Source organism: Anolis carolinensis, chromosome 3, assembly GCF_035594765.1.
Source record: "Anolis carolinensis isolate JA03-04 chromosome 3, rAnoCar3.1.pri, whole genome shotgun sequence".
Lineage (NCBI taxonomy): Eukaryota > Metazoa > Chordata > Lepidosauria > Squamata > Dactyloidae > Anolis > Anolis carolinensis.
This window is the reverse complement of record NC_085843.1, coordinates 208,498,844-208,525,062: the sequence shown is the minus strand read 5'-3', so window position 1 is coordinate 208,525,062 and position 26,219 is coordinate 208,498,844. Positions and strand designations below refer to the sequence as shown.

General features: G+C 37.1%; 2 protein-coding genes across 8 annotated transcripts in view; one reads left to right on the top strand and one right to left on the bottom strand.

Moving 5' to 3' along the window:
- The window catches only part of noc3l (NOC3 like DNA replication regulator), a 39,747-nt gene that overhangs the window by 3,702 nt on the left and 9,826 nt on the right, over positions 1 to 26,219 (top strand). The window contains exons 3-21 of one of the 2 annotated variants that reach the window (XR_010004598.1): positions 703 to 826; positions 1,520 to 1,677; positions 1,759 to 1,827; positions 3,125 to 3,252; positions 5,237 to 5,398; positions 5,809 to 5,902; positions 7,574 to 7,749; positions 8,546 to 8,674; positions 10,644 to 10,775; positions 11,237 to 11,317; positions 11,748 to 11,848; positions 12,863 to 12,935; positions 13,318 to 13,381; positions 14,049 to 14,120; positions 15,593 to 15,774; positions 16,933 to 17,061; positions 19,473 to 19,570; positions 21,573 to 21,657; positions 21,786 to 22,022. Coding sequence is in view for 1 of the 2 variants with exons in the window: in XM_003223781.4 (XP_003223829.1) it covers positions 703 to 826; positions 1,520 to 1,677; positions 1,759 to 1,827; positions 3,125 to 3,252; positions 5,237 to 5,398; positions 5,809 to 5,902; positions 7,574 to 7,749; positions 8,546 to 8,674; positions 10,644 to 10,775; positions 11,237 to 11,317; positions 11,748 to 11,848; positions 12,863 to 12,935; positions 13,318 to 13,381; positions 14,049 to 14,120; positions 15,593 to 15,774; positions 16,933 to 17,061; positions 19,473 to 19,570; positions 21,573 to 21,657; positions 21,786 to 21,917 (2,189 nt within the window). In the remaining variant the exon portion in view is untranslated. Of the gene's footprint in view, positions 1 to 702; positions 827 to 1,519; positions 1,678 to 1,758; positions 1,828 to 3,124; positions 3,253 to 5,236; positions 5,399 to 5,808; positions 5,903 to 7,573; positions 7,750 to 8,545; positions 8,675 to 10,643; positions 10,776 to 11,236; positions 11,318 to 11,747; positions 11,849 to 12,862; positions 12,936 to 13,317; positions 13,382 to 14,048; positions 14,121 to 15,592; positions 15,775 to 16,932; positions 17,062 to 19,472; positions 19,571 to 21,572; positions 21,658 to 21,785; positions 22,694 to 26,219 lie in introns of those variants that run through there. The other variant, XM_003223781.4, reaches the window with a different exon arrangement.
- The window catches only part of plce1 (phospholipase C epsilon 1), a 245,765-nt gene continuing 244,407 nt past the window's right edge, over positions 24,862 to 26,219 (bottom strand). For all 6 annotated transcript variants that reach the window (XM_062976167.1, XM_062976168.1, XM_008115322.3 and 3 more), the window contains one exon: positions 24,862 to 26,119. In XM_062976167.1, coding sequence (XP_062832237.1) covers positions 26,103 to 26,119 — 17 coding nt within the window. In that variant the 3' untranslated portion in view covers positions 24,862 to 26,102. The remainder of the gene's footprint in view (positions 26,120 to 26,219) is intronic.

Genomic DNA, 26,219 nt, shown 5'->3' with positions numbered 1-26,219 from the left:
GCATGGAAGACATGATCCTTGCCATTTTCTCCTTCTGATCCTGGTCTGGAGTAAACAATAGCCTTTAGTGCTGTTCAGACTCCCAGAGTGTAGCTTGTACTAATCCAGATAGCCAGAATTGGAAATCAAGATTTGTTTAAACTTGAACTCTGGAGATGGGCTGAGTTTAGAAAATTATCAAGTCGCATCAAATGCTTTTCATTCTGAGTTATATAAAGCTGTGAATACAAAATAGAGTTTTGCATATATTACACTATGTAACAAAATTTAAAAACTTTCTGTTCCTGGTCTGAAAGTGTTTCCTGTTTAATTGTGCTGTATCTACTTTGAAAATAGTTGTTATACTCCAGAAACTTTATTTTTGTGGCTGCCACAAATTACATATGTAGAATTGGTTGAGAGTCAGTGAAATATTAATTGAAAAACTATAGCAAAATGTGCTGCAGGATATCCTGCAAAAACAGTTTTTGAAGTAAAATAAACTTTTCCCATGCTTTTATGATAGAACCAATTAGGAAATTACATTCATAACCCAGGAATAAAAAAATGTGTTACATATTGTTATAGTTTACAGGTTTAAAGATACGCTCTTGAATTAATTGGTATACAAAAGGAGAAGTAAAAGAACAGTTCATTTGCTTTTTATAGTATTGTGTATACATATACCTCAGTGCCTCTGATTTTTTTTTTGCATTTTTGCAGCACAAAAGCAAGAGGAAGAAGAAGAGGACGCCCTCCCTCTTGATATGATGGATGAAGATGATCTGAAATTAATGGAGGAACTGTCTCAAAAGGCATCTTTTATAACTAGAGATATATCTTCTGAGTAAGTGTTTGCTATATTTGAAAAACATGGCCTTCTTTTTAAACGTCTTTCAACTGCTGTTGCTTTTTGAAGCATGCATTCAATTCATTGACAAGTGTAGACAAGGTGTAAAGCTCAGTGAATAATGGTAAGTTAGGTAAGTACTTTAGTAATAATAATCTCCCCAAAGGGACTCAGGGCAGTTTCCAACATACTGTATATGGCAAACATTCAGTGCCAAAACACAAAAATTACATCAAAACCAGCCAAAATGATTACTTTGATAAGAACATACAGTCTTACAGGCTATAAAAACACAGAAAACACTCAGAAAACCCAAACTGATATGGTATGGTATATTTGCAGGTATAACTATCAGGCACCAGTGTTTTGGGAACAAAATGGTAACCAGCAGGGTTTCTGTAGTTTTCAAATGCTACCATTTTATCAAAATACACTATGTAGGAGACGGCAGAACTCAGGAATATTGTTTTACAACTGATTATTTGGCAATGTCATAAAATGTCTTGTCTTGTGGCTCTAATTCTGTGTGAAATCTATTGTGTAGTGTGACTGGAGGACTAAAAAAAATTCTGCTTGGGAAGGATTAAAGTTCAGTGCAGCATCATTACATAGAAATAGTGGTTATATTTTCTGAATAAGTAGTTGCTCTCATTTCAGTGAATCCATTTGTTTTCTTTATTTGTGGTGTAGTGAACCTGTTCATGCCAAGAAGCGTAAGAATGAGAATGTGATTGAGAGATACGAGAAGATGCCAAGGCGCATGCAGACTGAGCCTGAAAAAGAAGTTATTCATCTGCTTCCCATTAAAGACAAACGTGGAATTATTCCACAGACCATGGAAAAGCCAGGTGAGCCTCTGTGGTTTACATGCTTTAAGATCTGAAATAGTTGTACTTTTGAATCTTAAAAGGGTGTGCTTTTCCTTTTAGTTGTCAGGATGGAAGATGATGAAGAAGAGGGAGTGGGAGGTGCTGCTGAAGAAATGGAAACGGCACAAGGTAGCTATTTGAAAGCAACCATTTGGACTCTTGATTTATTCAAATAACATTTTTCTTGGAGCCCTGTTATGTAAATTTCTTAAGTGGTCCAGAGAACACTTTGTGGCTTGGGGTCCCTGTGGAAGTACTTGGACACAGAAGGATTTTAAAAAGTATTATTCTGCCAAGGAAATGAATGGATTCTCTTTGACTACTCCCAGATGTTGCATTCAGGAAGTCAAGCTAAATCTGAAATGAAAATTGATCCAGGCTGTTCTTAGAGTAAAGCCAAAACTTGAAGTGGTATTTTAAAAACTCTGCTAAATACAGTTGAACCAATCAAACAAAACCTAACCAGTCCCCCAAATATTACCGTACTTCTATTATTTTTTATTAACATATTTTTATACATGTAATTCCTACATGTATCCACCACCCATGGGACATTTATTCATCCTTAATATGTATTAATAATTCTTATATTGACCTCCACAATGCTTATGTATGTTGATTTGGATTTTTTTGCAGATTAATCTATAGTATGTCATTACTTTCAACAAATACTTTTTCCTCATTTTTTTATTTTTATCACATTCCCACCATAAATATATATAATTTCCAGTTTCCTTATTGCACCTTCAACAATTTTGTAGTTTGTTTATATTATAATAACTTAATGTTATTGGAGTCATGTACTATCTCCAAATTGTTTTGCAACAATTCTCTATAATTCTCACAGACATATTTTTATATGAGTCCCCTTCAGGGTGAGAAGAGCGGGATATAAATATAGTAAATATATAAATAGTAAATAAAATAAATAAATAATTCTTTGTTCTTAATTTTATAACCATTCCTGCTCTGTAATACTGATTTCCAAGTCTCTTTCCCATTTATTTTTTCTTCTATTCTAAGATACTGTCATTTGTAAGACGTACTAATTTTAGCACCACCAACAGGAAAAAAGCTTTATTTCTATGTAAGAAAAGCATCCCATTTTTAAAGTTGTTTATATGGGAAACAAAGCGTGTCTTAGAATTGAAGAAATAGGGTAGATTACTAGATGAAAGGAGCAGGTTGGCAAAAGGCTGAATGGGGATACTAATGAAACCTTGCCTGCTTTTTCACATGCTACGTTTATCTGTAGTTGTGTGAAAGAACGTACTACTGAGCATAGACTCATTTAACTGGAAGAGACTGCAAGGGCCATCCAGTTCAACCTCCTTCCCCATAAGAAGACCCAATCAAAATATTCCCAACAGATAACCATCCAGCCTGTATATTATCTAGACGTTCAACTGTTTGCCCTCACCAACAGCTCATGCCGAACCTTTACCAGTTCTCTCTGCTGAAGAGCTGTTAGTTTATAGAAAAAAGAAGCTACAAGAGAAGAAGGTGCACATTGCTGCTTTAGCATCTGCTGTCCTGTCTGATCCAGAAAGTAATGTAAGTAACATGATTGCTTTGAAATTTGGCAGTTAAAAATGAGTGTGTCAAAAGAGTCTAAAGTAGAAAATAATATCATATTGCAGAAATCAATTCTGTTCCTGGTTTGAAAGTGTTATTTCCTGTTTAATTGTGCAGTATTTACTTTGAAAGTAGTTGTTCTATTCCAGAAACTTCATTTTTGTGGCTGCCACAGACTAGGTTGAATTGGTTGAGACTCTCTGAGATATTCATTGAAAAACTAAAGCAAAATGTGCTGCATGTTGTCCTGCAAAAAACCCCAAAGTTTTTGCAATTTAATAAACCTTTTCCATGTTTTTGTGATAGAACCAATTAGAAAATAACATAACCCAGGAACAATAATCATTTTACATAGTGTAATTCATTATGTAAAATTTTATTATTCAAAATTTTCTGTTTAAAGACTTTTATAATCAAAAAGAGTCTGAATTGCATTGAGTTTGTTTGCTAATTTATTTACTCTTGGCTCTCTGATAATTCGACTTTATTATAGGCATTTTAGTTACTCAATTAGAATAAGCCTTCCCCTTCCTCCGATTATTTGTTGTACAACTGTAATTTATGAAAAATGTGAAATCTTCTCAGATACATAAAATTATCAAAATTAATTTCAAATGAAAAATCACAGAAGTTGATGAAAAATGTGTTTTGAAATTTGAACATTGGTCAGTATCCAACAGCACATTATGCAATTAGGGGAAAAACCTGCTATGCCTTCAATGCCCTAGGCAAGTAAAAATTCCAGGATAAGAGTACTAGAGGTTTTCTTGTAATTGGAAAGTAAGCTGTGCCTATAAATGCACAGTTTTACCATGCTTCCTGGTTTAGAAGATGGACAGAATTCAGGCATGCCACCATTAGTTGTAAGGTTGTTGTTTTTGAAAGCCGGTTTACATAATGGCACAGTGATACTGAAATACTTGGAGCTGTGACTTAGAACCATGGTTTCAACCTAGGTTTTAAGTTATCAGTCCTAGCTGGAGTGAATAGTTTTCAGGTATGGGAATTACAGGCCAAAACCTCTGAAGACCCTTGCACTGGAGGTGTTTGATCTAGAACAGAACGTCTTAAACTATTTCAACTTGCTCCCTCATTTTGCCCATGAAATTTTTATGTGACCCCAGGTGTATAAGTAAGTATGAGGTGGATCAGAAGGTTTTGCCTCCTATTTCATAGAAAAGTTATGAAGTAACATATAGCAGTAGAAGTTGCTACAAATCATAGCCTGCTATCCTCTATGCAAAACTACCGTTCAACATAGTCGCCATCAATTTGTACACATTTGCTCCATGGTTTAACCCAAGCATCAAAACCATTTTGGAAAAATTCAGGGTTATATATTGTGACCCATATTTTAAAGCTATTTTAATGTCATTGGAGTCATTGAATCTAAAACCATGTACGTTGTCTTTCAGATATCCAAAAAGACAACCTACGTGGTTTTAGATAAAATGATTTGGATGATGTTAAAACAGCTTTAAAATCATTGGTCACAAAGGAAAACCTTGATTTTTTTCCAAAATGGTTTTGATGCCTAGGTTCAACCATGGCAAAAATGGTGTACAAATTGATGGAGACTACGTTGAACGGTAATAGAGGATATAGTTCAGGCTATGATATGTAGTAATTTCTGTTATATGTTCATTCATAATGTTTTTATGACATGGGAGGCTAAACTTTTTGACCCACCCTCGTATATATGTAGCTATAGAAATCAAACCTTTTTGGTTAGATGGTTAAATCTGTGGATATGGAGGACCAATTGTACCACAGCAATGCCATTTAGGGCATGTCTAACTTCCAGGTACGTACAGCTCAATCCCATTAAGTCAAATACAGTGGCCCAGCAGATAAAAGGACATGAGATTGGTTTTGCGCCTTACTTACAATAATAATATAATTGCACTTAAAATTGACCTGTATTTACCAGTATGATGTTCATGGTTTGGTTCTCTTAAATCAGATGAAGAAGTTGAAAGAATTGCGTGCAATGCTAATGGAACAAGATCCCAATGTGGCTGTGACGGTGCGAAAACTAGTGATGATTTCTCTTATGGAGCTATTCAAAGATATTACTCCATCTTACAAAATCAGGCCCTTAACTGAGCGAGAAAGAAACACCAAGGTGAGGCTGCACTCTCTTTTGACTGAGGCACATCCCTGAGCTATAGTTTCCAAAGTGCCTAGAAGAAAAATATACTAGGCACTTACTTATAAAGCATTGTTCTGTCCCTTATCTCTCGTCTAAATTGAGAAGATCTAGCTGTATTCTCCTGATAATAGCTTTCCACATTGTAAACAGTTGGGACCCTTTATTAGTATATATTTCAGGGTTATATTGAAAATAAAGGTACGTGTGTTTTGGGGATATCTGCAGCTGATTGAAAAAAATGCCTCCTGGATGATTTGCCTTTGAATTTGTACAATTAGATTTTACTGTAAGAATGTATTGCTTAGAGTTCATCTTCTGGGCTTTAAAATGTTTCCCAATATCAGACAGTGTATTTTATCCAGTATCTCTTTGCCTGCCAACAGGTTAAGAAAGAAACTCAGAAGTTAAGAGAATTTGAGGAAGGCCTTGTGAGCCAGTACAAGTTTTTCTTAGAAAACCTGGAGCAGACTGTGAAAGGTATCATGAGCCTCATTAATGCTAATGAACAATCAACATAGAATTTCATATTATGCATGTTTACCAGGGCAGGATGTTGGATTTTGTATCACTTCTGTCTCTGTGTTTTCAGTTCTTTTAGAGTATTATTAAAGTAAACTACTGGAGTCAGTTAATGAGTAGAAATTACAAGAATGGCAACCAAATTTCTTCAGAAGTTATTAGGGAGTACAACTAATCCTTTCCTAACTACCTAGCACAGATTTGTTCTAAACATGAATTGCTTTCACATATATTTAACCTGAGATTTCTGGAGGCCCATGTACTACCTTACGTGTCCTGGAATGTGATTCAATAAAGAAAACTGCTAGTATTTGAGCCTAGTTTTTGAACACTAATAAAATCTAGAAGAAATAACAGTAAGTTTTTCTTCATATGACAGAATGAAATCTTGCTCAGGATTCAGAGGGATGCTTTTTCAGCAGACTCAGTCCCCTTCTACACTGCTGGCAGTATAGATTCATATAATCCAGTTCAAAGCAGATAATATGGATTATCTGATTTGATAATCTGGGCTGTATAGTAGTGTAGAAGGGGCCTCAGAAGGGTATGATCTTCTGTCCCCACTGCAACCAAAAAGCTGCCCCAGAAGGTTGGAAAATCCGGATTTAATTTTCAAGTTACAATGAAGATTGCATAAGAAGAAAAGCTGGGCCATGTTGCATCCCTGGAATGTTGAATTTGGCCATTATTACAAGTGGGGAGTTAGGAATGAAAGCCTGTGGATTGCATCCTCTACTGTCATCCTGATAGAAGGCAAAGCACCTTCTGATGGAGCATCCATCCAATATTTAGGGATTCTCCTTTTCTCTCTCATTCTACTCACTCTCTCCATACCATAGTTCAGTTGCTTCAAGTAGATCCTTCCACTGCAGGAGGGAAGTTTCAGGAGAATCTAGGGTAGTGATCCTCAAACTCTGGTCCTCCATGCATTCTGGGGTTCAGCTCCCAGCAGCCTCAACCAGTTTGGTCAATGATCAAAGATTCTGGGAACTAATATCCAAAACACCTGGAGGACCAGAATTTGGGAATCACTGCTCTAGGGGGATTTCTGGGAATAGTAAGTATAAAATGGTGCTTTAGATATAATCCAGTGAGTACTTAAAAGATATAAAGGTACTATGAGTTTTAAAAGTGGTTGTGTCTGTACTCAATGAATGGCCGAAATGATAACGCAACCTAATAGAGTGAAACAATTTAGTCAGTTCAGTACGAGTCCTGAAAGGTTCAATTTTGGGTGTGGGAACAAAAGATAAACCCTTGTTGATAAGGGATCTTTCTTGAGGGGACAATGTCCTATCTGATAGATTAACTCTTCAGAGGGTTTCCAACCAAAAACAGAAGACCTAATAGCTAATCTATCAAATAGGATATTGTCCCCTCAAGATAGATTTATTATCAACAAGGGTTTATCTTTTGTTACCACACCCAAAATTTATCATTTCAGAACTCGTACTGATGTGGCTAAATTGTTTCACTCTATTAAGTTACTTAAAGGATATAACTATGTCTGTCTCGCTTAATAGGAAGCCCTTTGATGTATTATTATGACAGAAAGTTGTACAAAAATCATTAGTAACTAGAAAATTTTGCAAGAGGAAAAACTGATGCTTTGCATAACGTTTTATTTAGACTGGAAACAAAGGAAACTGAAGAAAAGTAATGTTGTACCACTAAAGGCATACAAAGGCCTGGCAGAGATTGCTGTGAAGTGCCTCTGTGAGCTACTCGTAGCCTTGCCTCACTTCAACTTCCACAACAACATTATTGTTCTGATTGTTCCACTTATGAATGATCCTTCAAAGCAGGTAGGTGTCTCTTATTGGCTTTGGTGAGAACAGCTGTGACCGTGATGAGTGGATTGAATTAAATTGTATGATTGGGGTCTGGCTAAAGGCCTGTTGAAGCTTGCCAAGGCTGAAGACACCATCCTAAGAAATTTGGAACCTGGAAAACTGTATTATAGAGAAACAAAGGAAATGAAGATTGAATTAACCTTGTTATGAAAAGTGTGAATGAAGAAAAACTGCTAAACTGCTGAACTGACGTAACTGACCTTTTGGTGTAAACATATGTTTACATGGTCAGAGACAATAATCCTTTTAGTTAAGAAAGTCAGAAACACTGGCTCCTTACGTTAAGAAAAACAACATCTATTCTGGAATTGATGGAGCTTCAACTAGTCTTAACTGAATGATAGGTTGTCGAACAATTTTAAAAAAAACCAACAGCAAAAAGGTTCTACATAAGAAGACCCTTTTCCTCCTGGAAAAGTGTAGCAAATCTGTGAGGAATGTACCCTGTCCACCTGCCTGCCTCCAAGATGGACTGAATGAAGGACGGTGAGTATGAATGTGTTGAATGTATGTGGGTGAATGCTGAGTAATTGTGATGTTTCCCTTTGCTTGTGTAATCAATATAGCTGTTATAAAACCAGTACTGGGTCTGTGTGTCTCCTTTTTCTGAAAGTGCCTGATAACAATTTCCCACTGAAAACGGATTAAAGAACATTTTTAAGGTTCAAAAGGTATTTGTGACAGCCATTTCACTGAAAGGTTTGACTTTCAGACCAAAAACTTATATTGTGGCTTTGACATTTCCTAGGTTTCTGAAATGTGCAGTGATGCGGTAAAGACCCTCTTCAAGCAGGATAAGCTAGGCTTTGCATCCCTTGGTGTGGTGAAAGTAATTTCTGGTCTTGTGAAAAGCCGGAACTACGATGTTAGACCAGAGGTAAGTTTCTGGATGTGGGTTTTGAAGGGTTTGGTTGCCTCCTTGCCCAAAATCTAAGAGTCCTTTTGAAACATTTATTTTATTTATTTACTGCATTTCTATTCTGCTCTCTCACCCCGAGGGGGACTCGGAGCGGTGTACAACATGGCAAAATCCAATGCTGTCAATATACATACATATAACATTAACTAAAATCAATAGCATGTAAATATGGATTAAACCATTGAAACACTATACAAAAGAACCATACAATCTAGAGCAGGGGTCCCCAATCTTTTTAAACAGGGGGCCAGTTCACGATCCTTCGGACCGTTGGAGGGCCGGACTATAGTTGGCCACTAAACAATAATAATAACAACAACAACAACAAAAAGAGCGTTGGAAGAGACCCTTTGGGCCATTTAGCCCGACCCCCTTTTGCCTTTGTGCACCAAAAGCACAAGCAAAGCACCCCTGACAGATGGCCTCCCAGCCTCAATGTTAATAATAATAATAATAATAATAATAATAAAAGAGGGTTGGAAGAGACCCTTTGGGCCATCGAATCCAATCCCCTTCTGTCTTTGTGCAACGAAAGCACATTCAAAGCACCCCTGACAGATGGCCACCCAGCCTCAATGTTAATAGCAATAATAATAATAATAATAATAATAATAATAATAATAATAATAATAGGGCTGGAAGAGACCATTTGGGCCATTGAGTCCAATCCCCTCCTGCCTTTGTGCACCAAAAGCACAAGCAAAGCACCCCTGAAAGATGGCCACCCAGCCTCAATGTTAATAATGATGATGATGATGATGGTTGTAAGAGAAGAAGAGACCCCTTGGGTCATTTAGCCCACCCCCCTTCTGCCCTTGTGCTGTGGGGGCCGGATAAATGGCTTCGATGAGCCGCATCCGGCCCCCGGGCCTTAGTTTGGGGACCCCTGATCTAGAGGATATTAACATATTGGCTTAAGCTGCCCAGTTGAAGAAGGTTGTGTAAGTGTAACCTCTCTCTGGGAGTTACATGGCCAAATATAATTCAATCTTGCAAATACAGTTGAAATTGAGTCTACACACACAGAGGGGATTCTTAGTATCCACCAGGGTTGAGTTCCAGGCCCACCCACGGATTTCAAATTCTATGTATTCTGAAGTCCCATTATATACATTGGTATAGTAAAATGGTGTTCCCGATATAAAATAGCAAAATCAAAGTTTGTTTTTGAGAATTTTTAAGTAATATTTTAATGTTATGGATGGTAAAATCTGATAAGAAGACATGGATATGGAGAACTGACTGTGTGTGTTATGTATGTGTGTGTGCACATGCACACACACAAAATACAACTTAAATTAGACACACATGCATTTTCCCCAAAAGTTCCAAGTATCCATCTACTGAGCCAACCAAATAATTCATAGTTGTTAGATTGCCATAAAGTCAATGAATGAACAAGTTCCAAGTCATTCTATCCTCAGATCTTGTAAACTTAGGGCCACCAGATATTCCAGAGCCATCTGGAATTTGATCTTCCTCCTTTTCTACTGCCTTCTACCTTCCTAGGCATTATTGCCTTTTCTAGTGTGCCCTGTCTTCTGATGTGACCATATTCTGGTCCTCAAGTTGTTAAGGACCTCCTGAAGCCTGAGGGGGTTAAACTGGATTGATAGATAGGATGGCCTTTGTGGTCTCTTCCAACTCTGATTTATGATTCAGCCATCTTGGTCAATTGTCAAAGAATCTGGGAGATTAAGTTCCAAATACCAGCAAACACACAGAGAAGCAAGAACTTTTAGTACTGTCTAGAATGTTTGAGCTCTTTTCCCTTCCGAGTGGCTCTTCCCATACACTTCTCAGGCAGGCTATCCTATCTATCAATCTTAAGCCAGTCCCCGCCTTCCCAGTTCCATCCCATCTTTTTCTGGTTTGACTAAATACTCTTTTACCAGCTTGAGAAATAAATGTGTTTGCTTAATTTCAGGTGTTAATGACACTCCTTCATCTAAGAATTAAGGAAGTAGAAGTAAAGAAAGATGCAGAAGATATTGCACCAAAGAAGAAATTTATGTCTTATAAAGAAAAAAGGAAAAATCTTTCAAGGATGCAGAGAAAGGTATTTTTATGCTGTGCTGGGCGACATCATTGGAGGAAAATAGTTCTTGGTATCTTGTTTCCTGTCCTCTGAAATAGAGATAGTCAAAAGCTAGTCTTAAGACCACATGAGGCCTTTAAGATTGTATTTGTGCTCTTGAATACAATTTTCTGGCAAAAAGGGGGGGGGGGGAATTGCTTTTTCTGGAAACCTGCAGGAGCAGTGATTTACTTTTCAAATAAATTTAATTGTCCTTTTAAATGGCCTTCTTGATACTCTTGAAAAACCTCAAAGAAAACATCAGTTCTAAACTGGCAATTTGTATTTGTTTCAGAAGGTGCCCATTTAGGAATTTTGACCCCATGTATCTCAGTAGACAGGAAACAGTGAAAACAGCCACTGCTGGTTTAGTGAATAGGATAGGAAACATTTCATGTGATCTGGCCCATGGTTAAAAATAATATTTTTTTTTGCATTTTTAGTGGAAGAAAGCAGAAGAGAAACTGGAGCGCGAACTCTTAGAAGCAGAAGCCTCAGAAAGTACAGAGAAAAAACTGAAACTGGTAAGCTTTTTCTTTGCCTGTAGCTGATGTGGTGTTGGATTTTGTTTCCCCCACAAATAAAATAAGAACCGATTCTCCAGAACTTAGCCTTTGTTCTTTAACACTTTGTTTTTTAAACACATCATTGAAGAATTATGGATGTGGGTGAAAATCTATTGTTCATGGCTTTTGCTGATTACAGTAGTTTCAAGTAGTGGCTTGTGCACTCTGAACAATTCAATAATTATTGTTTTTCAACATGATTAATTATTGCAGTGCTGATTGTCTCAACACAAATGTTGCTGATTGTGCTGAAAGCAATTAAGAGCTGATATTGTTAAAAACTACTGAATTACTGGGGGTGGGATTAAATTGAACACAAAAACAGAGCCCTTAAAATGGAAGTCAGACTGTTTCATACATTTTTCATTTCTCTGGCTTTTCCTTTCAGCACACAGAAACCTTGAATATTGTATTTTTAACTTACTTCAGAATACTGAAGAAAGCTCAGAAGTCTCCCCTCTTGCCTGCTGTATTAGAAGGACTTGCAAAGTAAGAATTTCCTTTATCAAAACAGTTGGATTTCTTCTTCATTATAATTTCAGTAGTAAGAGCTGAACAGCTCTAGGATCTTGACCAAATCTCCCCCAAGCTCTACAGTCAATGAATGTATTGCTCTACCTAGCAGGGCTTCTTAAAACCTTTTTCACTCACAACCCATTTCTGCCTACAAATTTTTAAGCAACCCCAGGAATATAGGCATATATTCCTGGGGTTGCTTTTGAATAATAATTGGCAGCGTTAATTATTATCATGTACGCTGAACTCAATCGACAGACCCAGCTTGTTTTTTTTTGTTTTTGTTTTTGAACTAAACACGCATACCTGTATTTTATAATGTGTTTTATGAATACTGATGTAAGTTAATAATTTTTAACTGATTTATATGGCACTGTATAATTTTTATATATGCGTTTTATTGTAAGCCGCCCTGAAGTCCCCTGTTGGATGAGAAGGGCGGGATATAAATATTGTAATAAATAATAAAATAGGCATATAAAATAGGTATAAAAATCAGACATTTGCTGTTAATAGACCAGCATTTGCAGGCTTGAGGAACAGGCTGATTTTTCTTTTCACAAAGTACAGCTGTAGAGACACTGCATGTTATTGCTAATAGATTTGTGTAAACGTCTAAATCAGCCACTTGGTGGCACCTAAAAGCTATTTTTCATGATCCCAACATTGAGTGAAACGGATCCCATTTGTGGTTTGGGGCCCACAGATTAAGAAGCAGTCCTCTAGAGGACATGGCAAGAACAGAAACAAAAAGTACTCTCTGTACTTCCTGGTTTTTTTTTGGGGGGGGGGGGAGCAGTTTTTGGAAAAGATAAATTGGTCTGGGAGGTATAAATGGAGGAGGAAAAGGATCTTGGGGTTTTGGGGATGACAAATAGTGAAACCTACTGCAAGATACTTGGAAACGGCGGTAAACTGAAACAAAATATCTTTGTTTCCCAGGGGAAAAACATTTGAAAATAATGAGTTTAATTTTTTTGGTTTTAGGTTTGCCCATCTCATAAACCTGGAATTTTTTGATGATCTCTTGCTCGTTTTGCATTCACTCATTGCGTCAGGAGTAAGTTTGCATGCTTTCTAATGAGTAAAATGACTCTTGGCCAATGCCAGGGTGGACAACTTCTAGTAATTGAAGTGTTGTTGGAGTGTAATTCATATCATCCCTTATTGTCCTGGCTGGGGAAGATGGGAGGTTCAAAAATATCCACCACAGATTGATGCCAACATTGTACTTGTATATGCTGGTGATATTTTTTCATGTCTGGATGGACAGCCCAATCGCTCCTTAAAATGTTGAGTGTCTTTTCTTCTAGCAATGATAGGAAAAGAGCAGTGTGTATGAATTTTCAGGAATTTTCACATGGCAATGGGGTGTGTGCATGTGTGCATGTCAGGCATCTAGAAATGGCACAGACTTTTGGATTTATTTCCTGTACTTTTAGGCATTAAGCCACAGAGAGAGCCTGCACTGTATTCTTTCTGCTTTTCACATTTTATCAGGCCAAGGTAAGAGGATTTGATTTTCTTGTTAGAACATGTGTATGAGCAGTGTGAATGCTATTGTTTTGCTATTGTTTTGGTGGCTATCAATCAAGGCTATAAGGAAAAATATTTTTGGTAACACCTTGGCAGTTGGCACGTCTCCCCAGATGGCATAATGGGATAGAGTTTTGGGTTAAGATTATATCCATTTACATTAGCTTTCCTTGAGTGTTCGTAACACATAAAACTTTTTCCAAAGAAATATACAATAAGTACTCCATCAGTCCCTGGTGTTCTTACCTTCAGCAGATTTAAATTACACAACATCTTGCCATTTGGGAAAATATAATGTTTAATAACAGTATGGAACAAAATTTGAAAAATGTTCTGTACCTGATTTGAAAGTCATTTCCTGTTTAATTGTATGGTACTTACTTTGAAAGTAGTTGTTATACTCCAGAAACATAGTTTTTGTGGATGCCACAAACAATGTTGAATTGGTTGAGACTATGAGATGTTCAAAATGTGCTGCAGGGTATCCCGCAAAAACAACGTTTTTGCAGTTTAATAAACTTTTTCCATGTTTTTATGATAGAACCATTTATAACTTAAGAACAAAAGTCATGTTACATAGTGTAATCATTTGTAGCTACAAAACAGCTTTAACTGATTAACTGATTATTTTGGCCAGGTGATGTCCTTAACATTGACCCCTTGAAGTTCTACACTCACCTTTACAAGACATTGTTTATGCTCCATGCAGGTAATTTTGGCTTTCAATATGTTGACTCTTGGTGGCACTTTATGATTACAGGAGATGTTTGTGGAGTGATGTGTGTTATTGAAATTGCTTTAATGTGTAATACTAAAGTTCGTTAAGACTTTAATTATGGCAGATTTTTTTTCTTTTTCTTTTGTGGCAGGCGGAATGGAAATTCATTTCTTCAATGAGTCTAGGAAGGCATGTGTTTTTCAACCCATAGAAACAGAAAACCAGTTTCAAGGGTTATTACCAACCCCTAGAGATATGTGGCTTGTATTATTCTAGCCTATCAGCAGGCTAGTACATTTGAAGGAAATGCTTGCTGTGATTCCTTTGTGGAATTTTGCAATATATTTTCATTTGCAAGACAATTACCTTGGTTTCTAGGCCTGTTCCTGGGATTATTTGAGGTACTGATTCAGAAAATTGCATTGGATAGGTCTCAGCAGGGATGCCCATGGTGGCGCAGCGTGTTAAAGCGCTTAGCTGCTGAACTTGCGAATCGAAAGGTCGCAAGTTCAAATCCGGGGAGCGGAGTGAGTGCCTGCTGTTAGCCCCAGCTTCTGCCAACCTAGCAGTTTGAAAACATGCAAATGTGAGTAGATCAATAGGTACTGCTCTGGTGGGAAGGTAACGGCGCTCCATGCAGTCATGCTGGCCACATGACTTTGGAGGTGTCTACGGACAACGTTGGCTCTTCGGCTTAGAAATGCAGATGAGCACCAACCCCCAGAGTCGGACATGACTGGACTTAATGTCAAGGGAAAACCTTTACCTACTTAGGGTGCAGCAGCTGTAGCTTCTTAGATATGGCTATCATGATTTTCCCTAGACAAACAGATGAAGACTGCTTGATGGCATATGTTCTGTATCTCAGAAATCATAGGGGGAAACTGGTGCCATTTTTAGAATCGGCTGGTCAACTATACTCAGAAACAGGTCTATCATTTGAGACGTTAAAATGTGTGTTGGCCAGTATCATGTGTTTGATTCTTAATTGGTGATTCTTACTTGAATAAATTAAAGGAACAGTAGCAAGAATAGAAGATGTACACACACACACACACACACACAGTGTTCCCTCACTTATCGCAGAGGTTACGCTTCCACCCGTAATAAGTGAAAATCCGCAAAGCAGGGACACTATATTTATTTTAATATTTATACATTATTTTAGTAGTTATACACTATTTTAAGTCTTTATCAACCTATCGTGTGTTGATAAATCGCCTCCTTCTCCTCCCATTGCTCCTTGGGCTCCTTTTCTCTCCCTTCGGCTTCTCCTTCCTCCCTTCCTTAGGCTGTAAATTGAATTTTTTTATGATTTATAATAGTCTTTTAGAGTTTATTGAAAAACCGCAAAACAGTGAATCCACAAAAAGTATTGAGGGAACACTGTACACACACACACACACACACACACACACACACACACGAACGAATGTTGAAAATGATTTTTATTTATGTATCAGGTGCCACAAATGAAGACGTAGCAATTGTGTTGCAGTGCCTGGATGTGATGCTCATAAAGCGCCGGAAACAGGTCTCCCAGCAGAGGGCTCTTGCTTTCGTAAAGCGCCTTTCTTCACTCGCTCTCCATGTCCTTCCGAATTCCAGTGTTGGGATCTTGGCAACCAATAGATCATTAATGCATGTATGTACCTAGTAGTAGCATGGTTGATACAGGATAAGAGTTGTGAATACAATTCCCATTTTAGATCTATGCATTGTATTTTAACATTGAAAGCTTCATGTGATTGTTGGGGAAACCTGGGTCCTACAGTAGAGTTCCGGTTAACCGACTTCCAGTTATCTGACCTACCGTATTATCCGATGTGCCAGGCCCTTTGGAGGTGCCCCGTGCGCATTGCTAGGCAGCAACGCGCATGGGGCTCCCCTAAAGCAAGTGGTCCCCGTAGGGATGAGCCTTGTCCCTCCGGCAAGCACTCGCCCCTTGGGAGGCACCCTGTGTGCGTTGCTAGGTAGCAATGCGCACGGGGCACTTGCCTAAACCAGCTTGTCGGGAGGGATAATAGGGCCTCCCTATTATCTGTCAGTTCTGGTTATTTGACATTCAGCCCGCCTGTTTATGTCAAATAACCAGAACTCTACTATATTTGGAAAATAATGTCTTGACCCCTGCAGGACCCAGGGTGTCTCCAAACACTTCAGGAATGTCCTCCAAGAGGCTATTTTGGGACATTTCTGTGTAAAATAATTTTTTGGGAAAAGGCTTGATCCATGTGGGTCTGCATATGACCCAGGTGCCACGCTTTGCCCACTTGTTTTAGGCAATGATTCCTACAGTCCCTTATTGGGAAAGACTGGATGGTGAACAGATGGTCTGCACAGAAAATATCCTTATGTTTTGGCAATTGGTAAAGCATCTATGAAGACTAGTAAGCTGCAGTTTACTTTGTTCTAGATGAAATAAGAGCATCTTAGACATTTAACAGGTATCATGCATCCAATAGCGTACATATACTGCAACAGTAATAATAACAATACAACAGCAACCATTGTCGCCATAATCTAAGATGCACTTTCTCCCTTATAAACATCTCTAGAATAGTGTATATTTTAGATTTGTGGATGCTTTTTTAATATATAAATAAAAAATTTTCAATATACAAATAATGTGTGTCTTAGAATTGATGGGGTATTAGAATCAATGAAATACAGTATGTTTAGCGAATTGATCCTTTTTTTTCTTTTATCTTTTAAAGAAAGTGTAGCTAAAAGCATGAGATTATGGTCTCATTTTATGTGTGTTTTGTTCTCTTTTTAATTAACCCCTTCTTGGATATTGAAGACATTTCCAAAGTCCGACCTTCTCCTAGACAACGAGTCCCAAGGAAGTGGCCTTTACCTCCCTGAGCTGGAAGAGCCAGAATACTGTAATGCTCAGAACACTGCTCTGTGGGAACTGCATGCTCTGAGGGTAAGAGACACAGAAGTTCGCTCCTTGGAAGATATTAATGTATTATGTTTAACCTCAGAAGTGTTTTGATACTTCTAGTGTTTTAAATTTGGCATTTTAGGTCCGCATGCCTGCTTTATGCACTCTGTGGTTTTTTTAGCATCTTTCTGACCATCGGGATTAGCGATAAAGCGATTGAGAGCACAGTACTTGTGCTGTTCAAGCATTCCCTTCTTGTCTGGGAATTTTGATAGAAAATCAAGATTATTTTCCACATTGCTCAAATCTATGTTCGATGCCAAAAAAAGTGTGATGTTACTCCCATAAATATTTAGACAGGTATTCTTGAATAAAAAGTTTGTATTGTATAAAATTTTACTGAACTGAATCATGTATGGATGGGTTGTCAATGTTTGTTTACCAATGCAGTATAACTCTCTTATTCATGTGGAAAACACTCCCAGATTGCATGGAGATACACGAAACTTCAAATGTTTCTTCCATTCTAAGATGCACTTGTTTTCCTATATAAGCATCTCTAAAAATGGGGTGCGTCTTAGAATCATAGTTGTATCTTCTATATTTTTGTTACTAGTGATGTTACTAAAATTAGGGTTTACAATCAATGGTGTCTTAAAATCTAAGAAATACAGTAGTAAACCTTACTGAAATGAAGGAATTTTGGTTGAGGAATACCATATAATCATGCTGGGGTACCTAGAAAATGTTGAGTGAAGGCACTTGTTTTGTTGATGTGGATAAATGAAATCTCGAAGGGAAGTTTTGGAATATTTACAAGGAAACTAGAGAAGAAGTGGTTCCAAAAATTAGCATTAAAATATAGAAAAAATACCAATTAAAATGGATGCCAGACAAGAAATATAGCAAATATCTAAATGGCTGCCTCTAAAATGTTTATATGAGAAGGAGTTTGATTCCACTTGGTGGAGGGAAAAGAAAGATAAAGGCTATTACAGCATCAAATATTTGTATGATATAGATGGTCAACTAATCCCCATAAGCAGGATAATAGAAAAGATGGGAAATAAAAAAATGGATAAAAGTACTAAGCTTATATATTAAACTTTAAATGGGAAATATAGCAAATACATAGGTAAGGAAACTAAGCTCCCCTTCCACATCTTAATAAAACCCCACATTATCTGAACTGGAATATATGGCAGTGTGGACTCTTGATAACCCAGTTCAAAGCAGATATTGTGGGATTTTCTGCCTTGATATTCTGGGTTATATGGCTGTGTGGAAGGGCCCTTAGATGGAGGAAATACTTAGAAAATAACAGAAATCACAGAAGAGGTTGGCAGGATTAAAAAACAATTGATCAAAGAGGAGGAATATATCATAAGAACAATACAAACTAAATGATAGAAGCCTTACTCACAAGACAAACAATAGAGGAACTAATGAAGGAAATTAGTAATTAGGAAAATTGAAATAGAGAAATATAAAGAACTGGAAAGAAAATTAATCTGGAAATGTTATATAACCCCAGCCCAATTATCAAATAGAATAACTAGAATAAGATCAATATGCTGGCATTGTGGATTAGAGCATGGTACACCCACTTGTGGTAATGTCCAAAGATTATAACCTTTTGGGGAACAAATCATAATGAAAATGAAAATAATTATTTAGAATACTAATTCAAGTAAACGTTGAGTTTATGTTAATGGGAATATGGAACAACAAGATTAATGCAAAGAAACAAGAACTATTTAAAGCTATTATTTTAGCAGGAGAGGCGGTAATAGCATGGGGTTGGAAGGATGAAAAAATGGAATATGGAAAATTGGAATAATTATTTGCTTGATCAGGCTCAATCCGACATTATAGTATATCTAACTCAAGATGATATGCAAAAAAAAGATACATTAAAGGAAAATGGTTGATTTATATAGAATGCTCCATCTAACATTATAGCATGTCTAACTCAAGATGATATGCCAAAAAAGGAAATGACACATTAAAGGAAAATGGTTGATTTATATAGAATGGATAAAAAGTGGAGAAGCCAATATAAATATTGTATAGAGACGAAGAAAAGCGTTCAAGGTCTAGAGGAAAATGGGGTATGGTTATGGGGTGGAGGGGAGGGGAAGGTGAAAAAGAATAAAAACATTCTTGAAAAAAGGACAATGAATAGGAAGTTTGTAGTTTTAAAAATAATTATATATCACTGTATACTATATAGTTGTGCAGTCTTGGCAGCGGTACATATCTAAAATGTCTGTTTATTTACTTAGTTTTTTGGTTTCTTTTAAATAAAACTTTTAAGTAAAAAATGAAATCTTGATACAATTCCCTCGAATATTGTACAGGTTTTGATGGGAACGTTTTGGTCAGACAGCAAAACATTCATGTTTTTAAAAAGGACAGGTCTTTTTATCCAGCTCACATGTTCTTCCTTTCAGAGACACTATCATCCAGTTGTTCAGAAATTTGCATCTCATCTTCTTGCTGGTGCTCCGGGTGAAGGATCAGAAGCCCTTTCGCATGAATTTAGCCGGAGGTGAGAAAAATGACTATAAGAACATTTAAGTGGCCTTGCTGTTTGGGACAGTGATGGAAAGGTAGCTAATTTATTCCTGAAATGTACTCTTCAGAATATAAGAAGAGCCTTCCTAGATAGTCTAATCCAGCATCCACCTTTATGTTGGTGCATGGGTTCTACATAGCCCACAAAAAAGGCAGAGAGACAATAATTCCTGCTTTGCTACCTGTCAGCCTGTATCTACCAATTGTATTTAGTAATCATGGCAAATTCCAATTGATAAGACAAATCCAATTTCAATGCTCTTGAGGGGAAAGTCCCTTTTAAAATTCATCATTATTCCTGTGTGGGAGTGGGAATAAGGGTTCCGGTTGTTAAAAGCCTTCCTTGGTGCTCAGGTTTTTGCAGGATAATCCTGGCTTTGATTATCACTATGTGACACGATTTTTGTTCCTGGTGATAAATGTCATTTCCTAATTGGTTCTATCATAAAAACTTTGAAAAGATTTATTACACTGCAAAAACTTTTTTTTTTGCGGGATATCCTGCAACACATTTTTGCTCTAGTTTTTCAATGAATATTTCGAGTCTCAAACAATTCAAAATGGTTTGTGGTAGCCACAAAAAAAGTTTCTGGAGTAGAACAACTGTTTTCAAAATAAGTAGCACACAATTAAACAGGAAATAACACTTTCAAACCAAGAACCAATTTTTTTTTCAAATTTTGTTACATAGTAGGCTTGGGACTGAACCAGTTTGAACAAAAATGATTTGTAATATTTGGTGGTCTATTTTATATAATATCTGAAAACAGAATGAGGAGGAGGGAATCGCAAAGCCCAGTAAAACGGATTAGGGGAGCCAGATTTATTGGTTCTGGAGAAGAAGGAGTTGAGGATCTGCCAAGTCCTTTTTCTCTTCCTATTTCTTCTTGGAAAGTTTCCTTCTCTTCCAGAGAGGGCCCTGCTGGGAACTCGCTTTCCCAGCATCACTTGCATGGGGCAGGCATTGAAAAGTTTCTGAGTTTCTCTCAGAGTATGATGGGAGTTTAAATTTTTCTCTCTGTTTCTCAGCCAATAAAAAGCCATGTGTCCATGCTCTGATTGGCTGAGAGATTGGCACAACTGGTGACTACAATTTCCAGAACCCTCCCTTGTGGTTTATCGTATTTTAAAAATATGATAGTTAACACTTAAAATAATTATTTAAAAAATCAGTAGATTGGTGAATTGATTCAAAACTTGGCAGGCCTGCAGTTGTAAATAGGGTCTAAAACTGAGGTAGGTTTCATGCAAATAGGCCTTAAAATGGCTGAGGATTCAGCCTTTAAATTTTCCCATTGTAACCAATGGGCCAAATCTTTGCTGAATGAAAATGGTAAAAACTCCTCCCCATTCAAGTAACTTCCTGGTCAACAGAATGAGGGGTCGGCCTTCAATGGACCCCAAAACAGCATGCCTTTTGGCCAAATTGCACACCTCTGATACATAGTGTTATTAGTGATGGGAAGAAAGGGAGTTGTCTATTCTATACACAGTTGTTTAGATCGTCAGTCTAGATTTATGTGCTTAAAATACAGTGGTTCATTTAAAAAAAAAACCCCAGTAGTTTAGAGCAAGGTGTCTTAAAACTTTTTCCACTCATGATCTCTTTCCACCCAAGAAACTTTTGCATGATTCCAAGTATATAAAACAGGTATAAAAATAAAACGTTTACTGATAAGAAATCAGCATTTGCAAGGCTTGCAAAACAGGCTGATTTTCCTTTTAGCGGAGTACAGTTGAAGCATCTTTCTGCAGAGTCCACTGTAAACTCTACAGGTTGTTGCTAACAGATTTGTACGAACAGGTGATATTGAGACACCTTTTACTGTTGTCCAGTTTTGCATGATCCCAACATTGAGCCAGCAGGACTCCATTTGGGGTCAGCACCCAGTTTTAGAAGCCATGGTTTAGAGCACAAATATTCCATTGAAAATGTTATCTGAAAATGGAACATGTGTGGCTTCCCACCATCACAGGTCGCCTGCAGAACTTTTTGAATCCTACAGTATGAAAGGAATGACTTTCAATCCTCGTGTCCCATCAGTTGCTCCCAGGAAAAAGGTACTTTTTAAAAACATCTTTTAAAATACCATAATGCTACATGCTACATATGAAATGTTGTAATTTATCTTACTTTTATAGTTGTACATTTTTACTCCCTTTAGAGTTATAACTATTGTTCATTTCAGGGTAAAGCGTTATCAGGGGAGTCATTTCTCAGTGAAGACTTGAACAAACTTGTTAAAGTTCATCTCGCAAATTCTGCCATCCAAAGCACTGTAGATTTTGCTGAACACTTAAAGGCATTACCAATGTCATAGAAATCTTACAAAGCTGACTCAGGAAGAAGGAAATATATGAAAGAAACGACGTTTTCAACAGACATTCAAGTATTTTCACCCTCCAGTGGATGCTGGATTTTGGAGGTACAGTGCATTCAACTTATATTTTAGACAGTTCAAGAATTCAGAAGATTAATATTGCTGAAGTTTGTAAAGCTGCTCAGTTTAAAGTTGTTTCAACTTAATGTATAATATTGTACAATTCTCTCAATGCAAAGTTATATTTTTTTCTAAGAGAGAATGTTAAAAAGTTCCTAGAGAACTCTTTAAACTGTAAATATTTATATAAAGCTTTTAAAAAAATGATTTTGGGAAAATGATTCTGTTTATATCTCTTACTAGAACACCACTCAATACACTATGTAACATGATTTTTGTTCCTGGGTTATAGAAGTTATTTCCTAATTGGTTTTAGCATAAAAACAAGGGAAAGATTTACTAACTGCAAAAACGTTGTTTTATGGGACATCCTGCAGCACATTTTGCTCTAGTTTTTCAATGAATATCTCATAAGAGTTTCAACCAGTACAAAATAGTTTGTGACAGCCACAAAAACGAAGTTTCTGGAGTAGAACAACTGCTTTCAATGCAAGTATCACACAATTAAACAGGAGTAACAATTTCAAACAGGAACATTTTTCAAATTTTGTTACATAGTGATATTAATACTACAATGCAATTGAATTGTACAATAGGGATTGAATTGTGCAATTCAAAGTTTGAACAGTTGATTAAATTCAGAGTTGTTTACTTTCTCTTTTTCTTCTCATCACCTCATTTATTTAGATGAAACTGAATATTCTTTTAAGCATAATGCTTAAAAGCGTGCCCTGAAACAAAATGCTTAAACCTTACAATTGCAAAATTTAATTTAATCAGACTGACATAAAAGGGACACAACAGTCATTTAAAGTGTAGTATGATGCAAAGCAAGTCCTTTATACCAAGTTGTTGAGCTGGTGTTATTACAGTGTGGATAGAAGTGGCTATATAGGGCACTGCATACCATCTTCCTGTAGGATAACAGCTCTGGAGGTACCTTTGCAAACTCTGATGTACAGTATGACCCCTTATCCACAGATTCCATATCCATAGTCTTGGGTATTAACAAGAGATCTTGGAATGTATTTCCCATTGATATGGAGCTTCAGCAGTCATTAAATTTAAAGTGTGCCTTTATTGGTTCCCTTTATTAAGATACACAAACATTAAGATTATTTGTAGTTGTATAGCTTTAGGTTGTTGCTATATTGAAGGCATGTGCGGTGTCTACGTCTCTCCAAATTGCCTGTTAAAGTGACCCTTCAAATTGGATTTCCTTCAGCAAGAGGCAGGTTTTCCAGTTCCTTCCTTTGAAATGTATCTGGTCTACATTAGCAATCTTTCATTCCAATTCTAACCAGGGCGGACCAAAATTAGATAGCTAGGAGATACACATACAGCTCTTAGTTGTAGTTTGCATTTTCTTGGCTAAAGGATGAAGAAATATAAGCCAAGTTTTGATGGCAAACCAATTCCAACCCAGCATTCCCCTGAAGAGGGCACTGTTTTCATATATGTATGTCAACTCCCACACTACAGCTGTGTTTCTTTTCCAGTGGCTCCAGTAAATATCCTTTCTCCTTTCTGGCAAGAAACTATTTCTCGACCATTTCCTGGGGCCAAATATAAATAAACAATTATCTTTTCTGGATTTATTTCTTGACTTCCCTTCTACTTCAACTCCAAAAATTTTTATCTCAGTTTAAAATAATTAGCAACATTTGTTTTCTTCCCTTGATGATGGCCTCCTACGGCTCCCTCTTTGACGTGAAGGGTCTTTTTAATATGCGGAGTGGACAGTACGTTTTGTTAAGCAGTGAGAATTAAGCTTTGTAGGTTCTCCAATCTGATTAGGACTTGACATTCCATTCAGGTTCAAACTGTTTTTTCAGAATCCCTCTTTCTTTGAACTTAATGAAGTAAATAGTCCTTTCTTGATTTATTCACACAATGGGAGTCTGGTGGATAGCAGGTGCACTACTGTTGCTGAAGGATCCATAAAACCTGTGTTGAAGGGGTAGAGAAAAATCCCAGACATGCCTGCTTAGAAGTGGATCCTATTCATTGCAATCGGACTGCCTCTCAATTGATGATTGCACACTTAATCCTGTTCTCTCTTTTATATGACTCAACATAGTGGGAGTTGCAGTTTACCCTACAGCCAGGGAGCACACTGAACCCCAACCATGATGCATCCAGAGCAAAACTTGGCCAACATAACAAACTTGGGAGTTTCTCGGGGTTAACCTGGCATGATCTGAATTGTAGTTTACCTACAACCTTATACATTTTGTAGGTAAAGGTAAGGTTTTCCCCTGATGTTAAGCCTAGTTGTGTCCGACTCTGGAGGTTGGTGCTCATCTCCATTTCTAAGCAAAAGAGCCGGTGTTGTCTGTAGACACCTCCAAGGTAATGTGGTCGGCATGACTTCATGGAGCACTGTACGTAAAGATTTTGTACAATTAAATACTGACTTTTTCAAATAACCCGGGCAACACTGTGTACCCAAGCTAGTACTGAATAAAAATAAAAATAATACAAGTACCCATGTCAGAAAAAAAATGATACATGTTTGACTGTACCACAAAGGCAATCCTAGGTGAAGTGGCCCTCATGTTACTCTGAAAGAAAGTTGCCGTGTATGAGGTGAAGGGAGGAAGGAAGAGCCACAAAGAGAGCCTTTTTGCCATGGAGACATTGTGAAATAGACCCTCTCAGAGCCGGAGAAAGGAGGGAGGAAAAGGGAAGGAAAGGGGAAAAGGCATGAGGGCAGGGAAAGAGAAGGGATGAAAGCAGAGGTACCAGTGGCCCCTCCCGACATCTAGGCGACACCAGGCATGTAAGTTAGTAATTAATAAAAGTAAGAGAACCACAGAGATCATTTAATTTTTGCATGCTTTATAGGTGTAATGTTAAATTATCTTAACAGGATATTAACAAAAAGCAGAGAAGTTACAGCCAGTACTAACAGCCCTTATAAAAACAACCAAAGCCTTGATTTTGCAAACATATACAGATTTTTACAAGTACTTCTATGTAAACAGAAACAGCAAAATTTTATACCAAAAATGAAATTGAATTGTCTTGTCTGCTTTCTAAGTTTAAAGGTTTTTTCTTTCTTTAAATAAGACAACCCTCTACAGCAACGAGTGAAAGTGTTTTCAAAACAGACTTTTACTATGACATTATTTTGAGAGTATTATTATACACTCGGAAGTAAAGCTCTCATTTATTTTTCTCTCTCTCTCTCTCAAAACACTTTTAATATTGCTCTACTGCTGAGATATGAAGCATACAGATTGTGTTTCCTGAATATACTTCTCAATAAAATTAAACACTTCTCCTCTAAACTGAGAAATAAGTAGATTTTTGTTCTATAAAGATATATAGAATTCTCTAAAGCAAGGCATGATAAATACATTGTACAGTGGCACATACCTTGGGATATTTAAATAAATAATAATAGTGTTGTTTTGAACAGAAACACTAAGATACATTGCATGACAAAATCTGGTTCCTAAATTTATCAACATAAGCCCCACTACCAAAATACGTATACTGACTACTGTACACTAACATTATTAAGAAGACACATTCACCATATTCAAATCTTTGAGTTACAATGTACCTATATCTACTTAGAACTTTCCAAAGTGCATCATATTTACAGAACACACACCAGAACATCCTCAACCTTCGTCTTCCCTTAAGATGCATCACCCAAATCTTCTATTCTGAAAAAGGTTGGGTGCTGTTTGTTAAGGACAATCTAAGGTGCTTGCTTTTGTTCTCCTGCCCAAAGGAGTGAATGTAAAGACAGAAGGAATCTTTCCAAAAGATGCCAGGGCGTCTTAGCAAAGTCTCGAGCCCACGACTTCTCTTTGATCGCTGACAGAACCGGCTCTTGTTGCCAACAAACAGCTTCAGGGTGGCACCGAAGTGGGGCGCCAATCCCCTCCTGATCCATCCACTAGCCTACCAGCAACTTCTCACTCCGATTCAAGGCCTGTGTCTTATTTAGATATGGTCCAGTTACAAATAAAAGACAGCTCAGAGTTAGTGGGCAAAGGTATGGATACGTCTTCGTCGTATTCTCAGCTTCTCTTTAGTGCGGCTTTTCCTCTATTCTTTGTAACTCCCTGGAATTAGGAGGGAAAAAATGTAAGGGTCAAACAACACAAATTTCAACAGGGAGGAATGTATGGTGTACACTTAGGCAATAAAAATGAAACACACAGA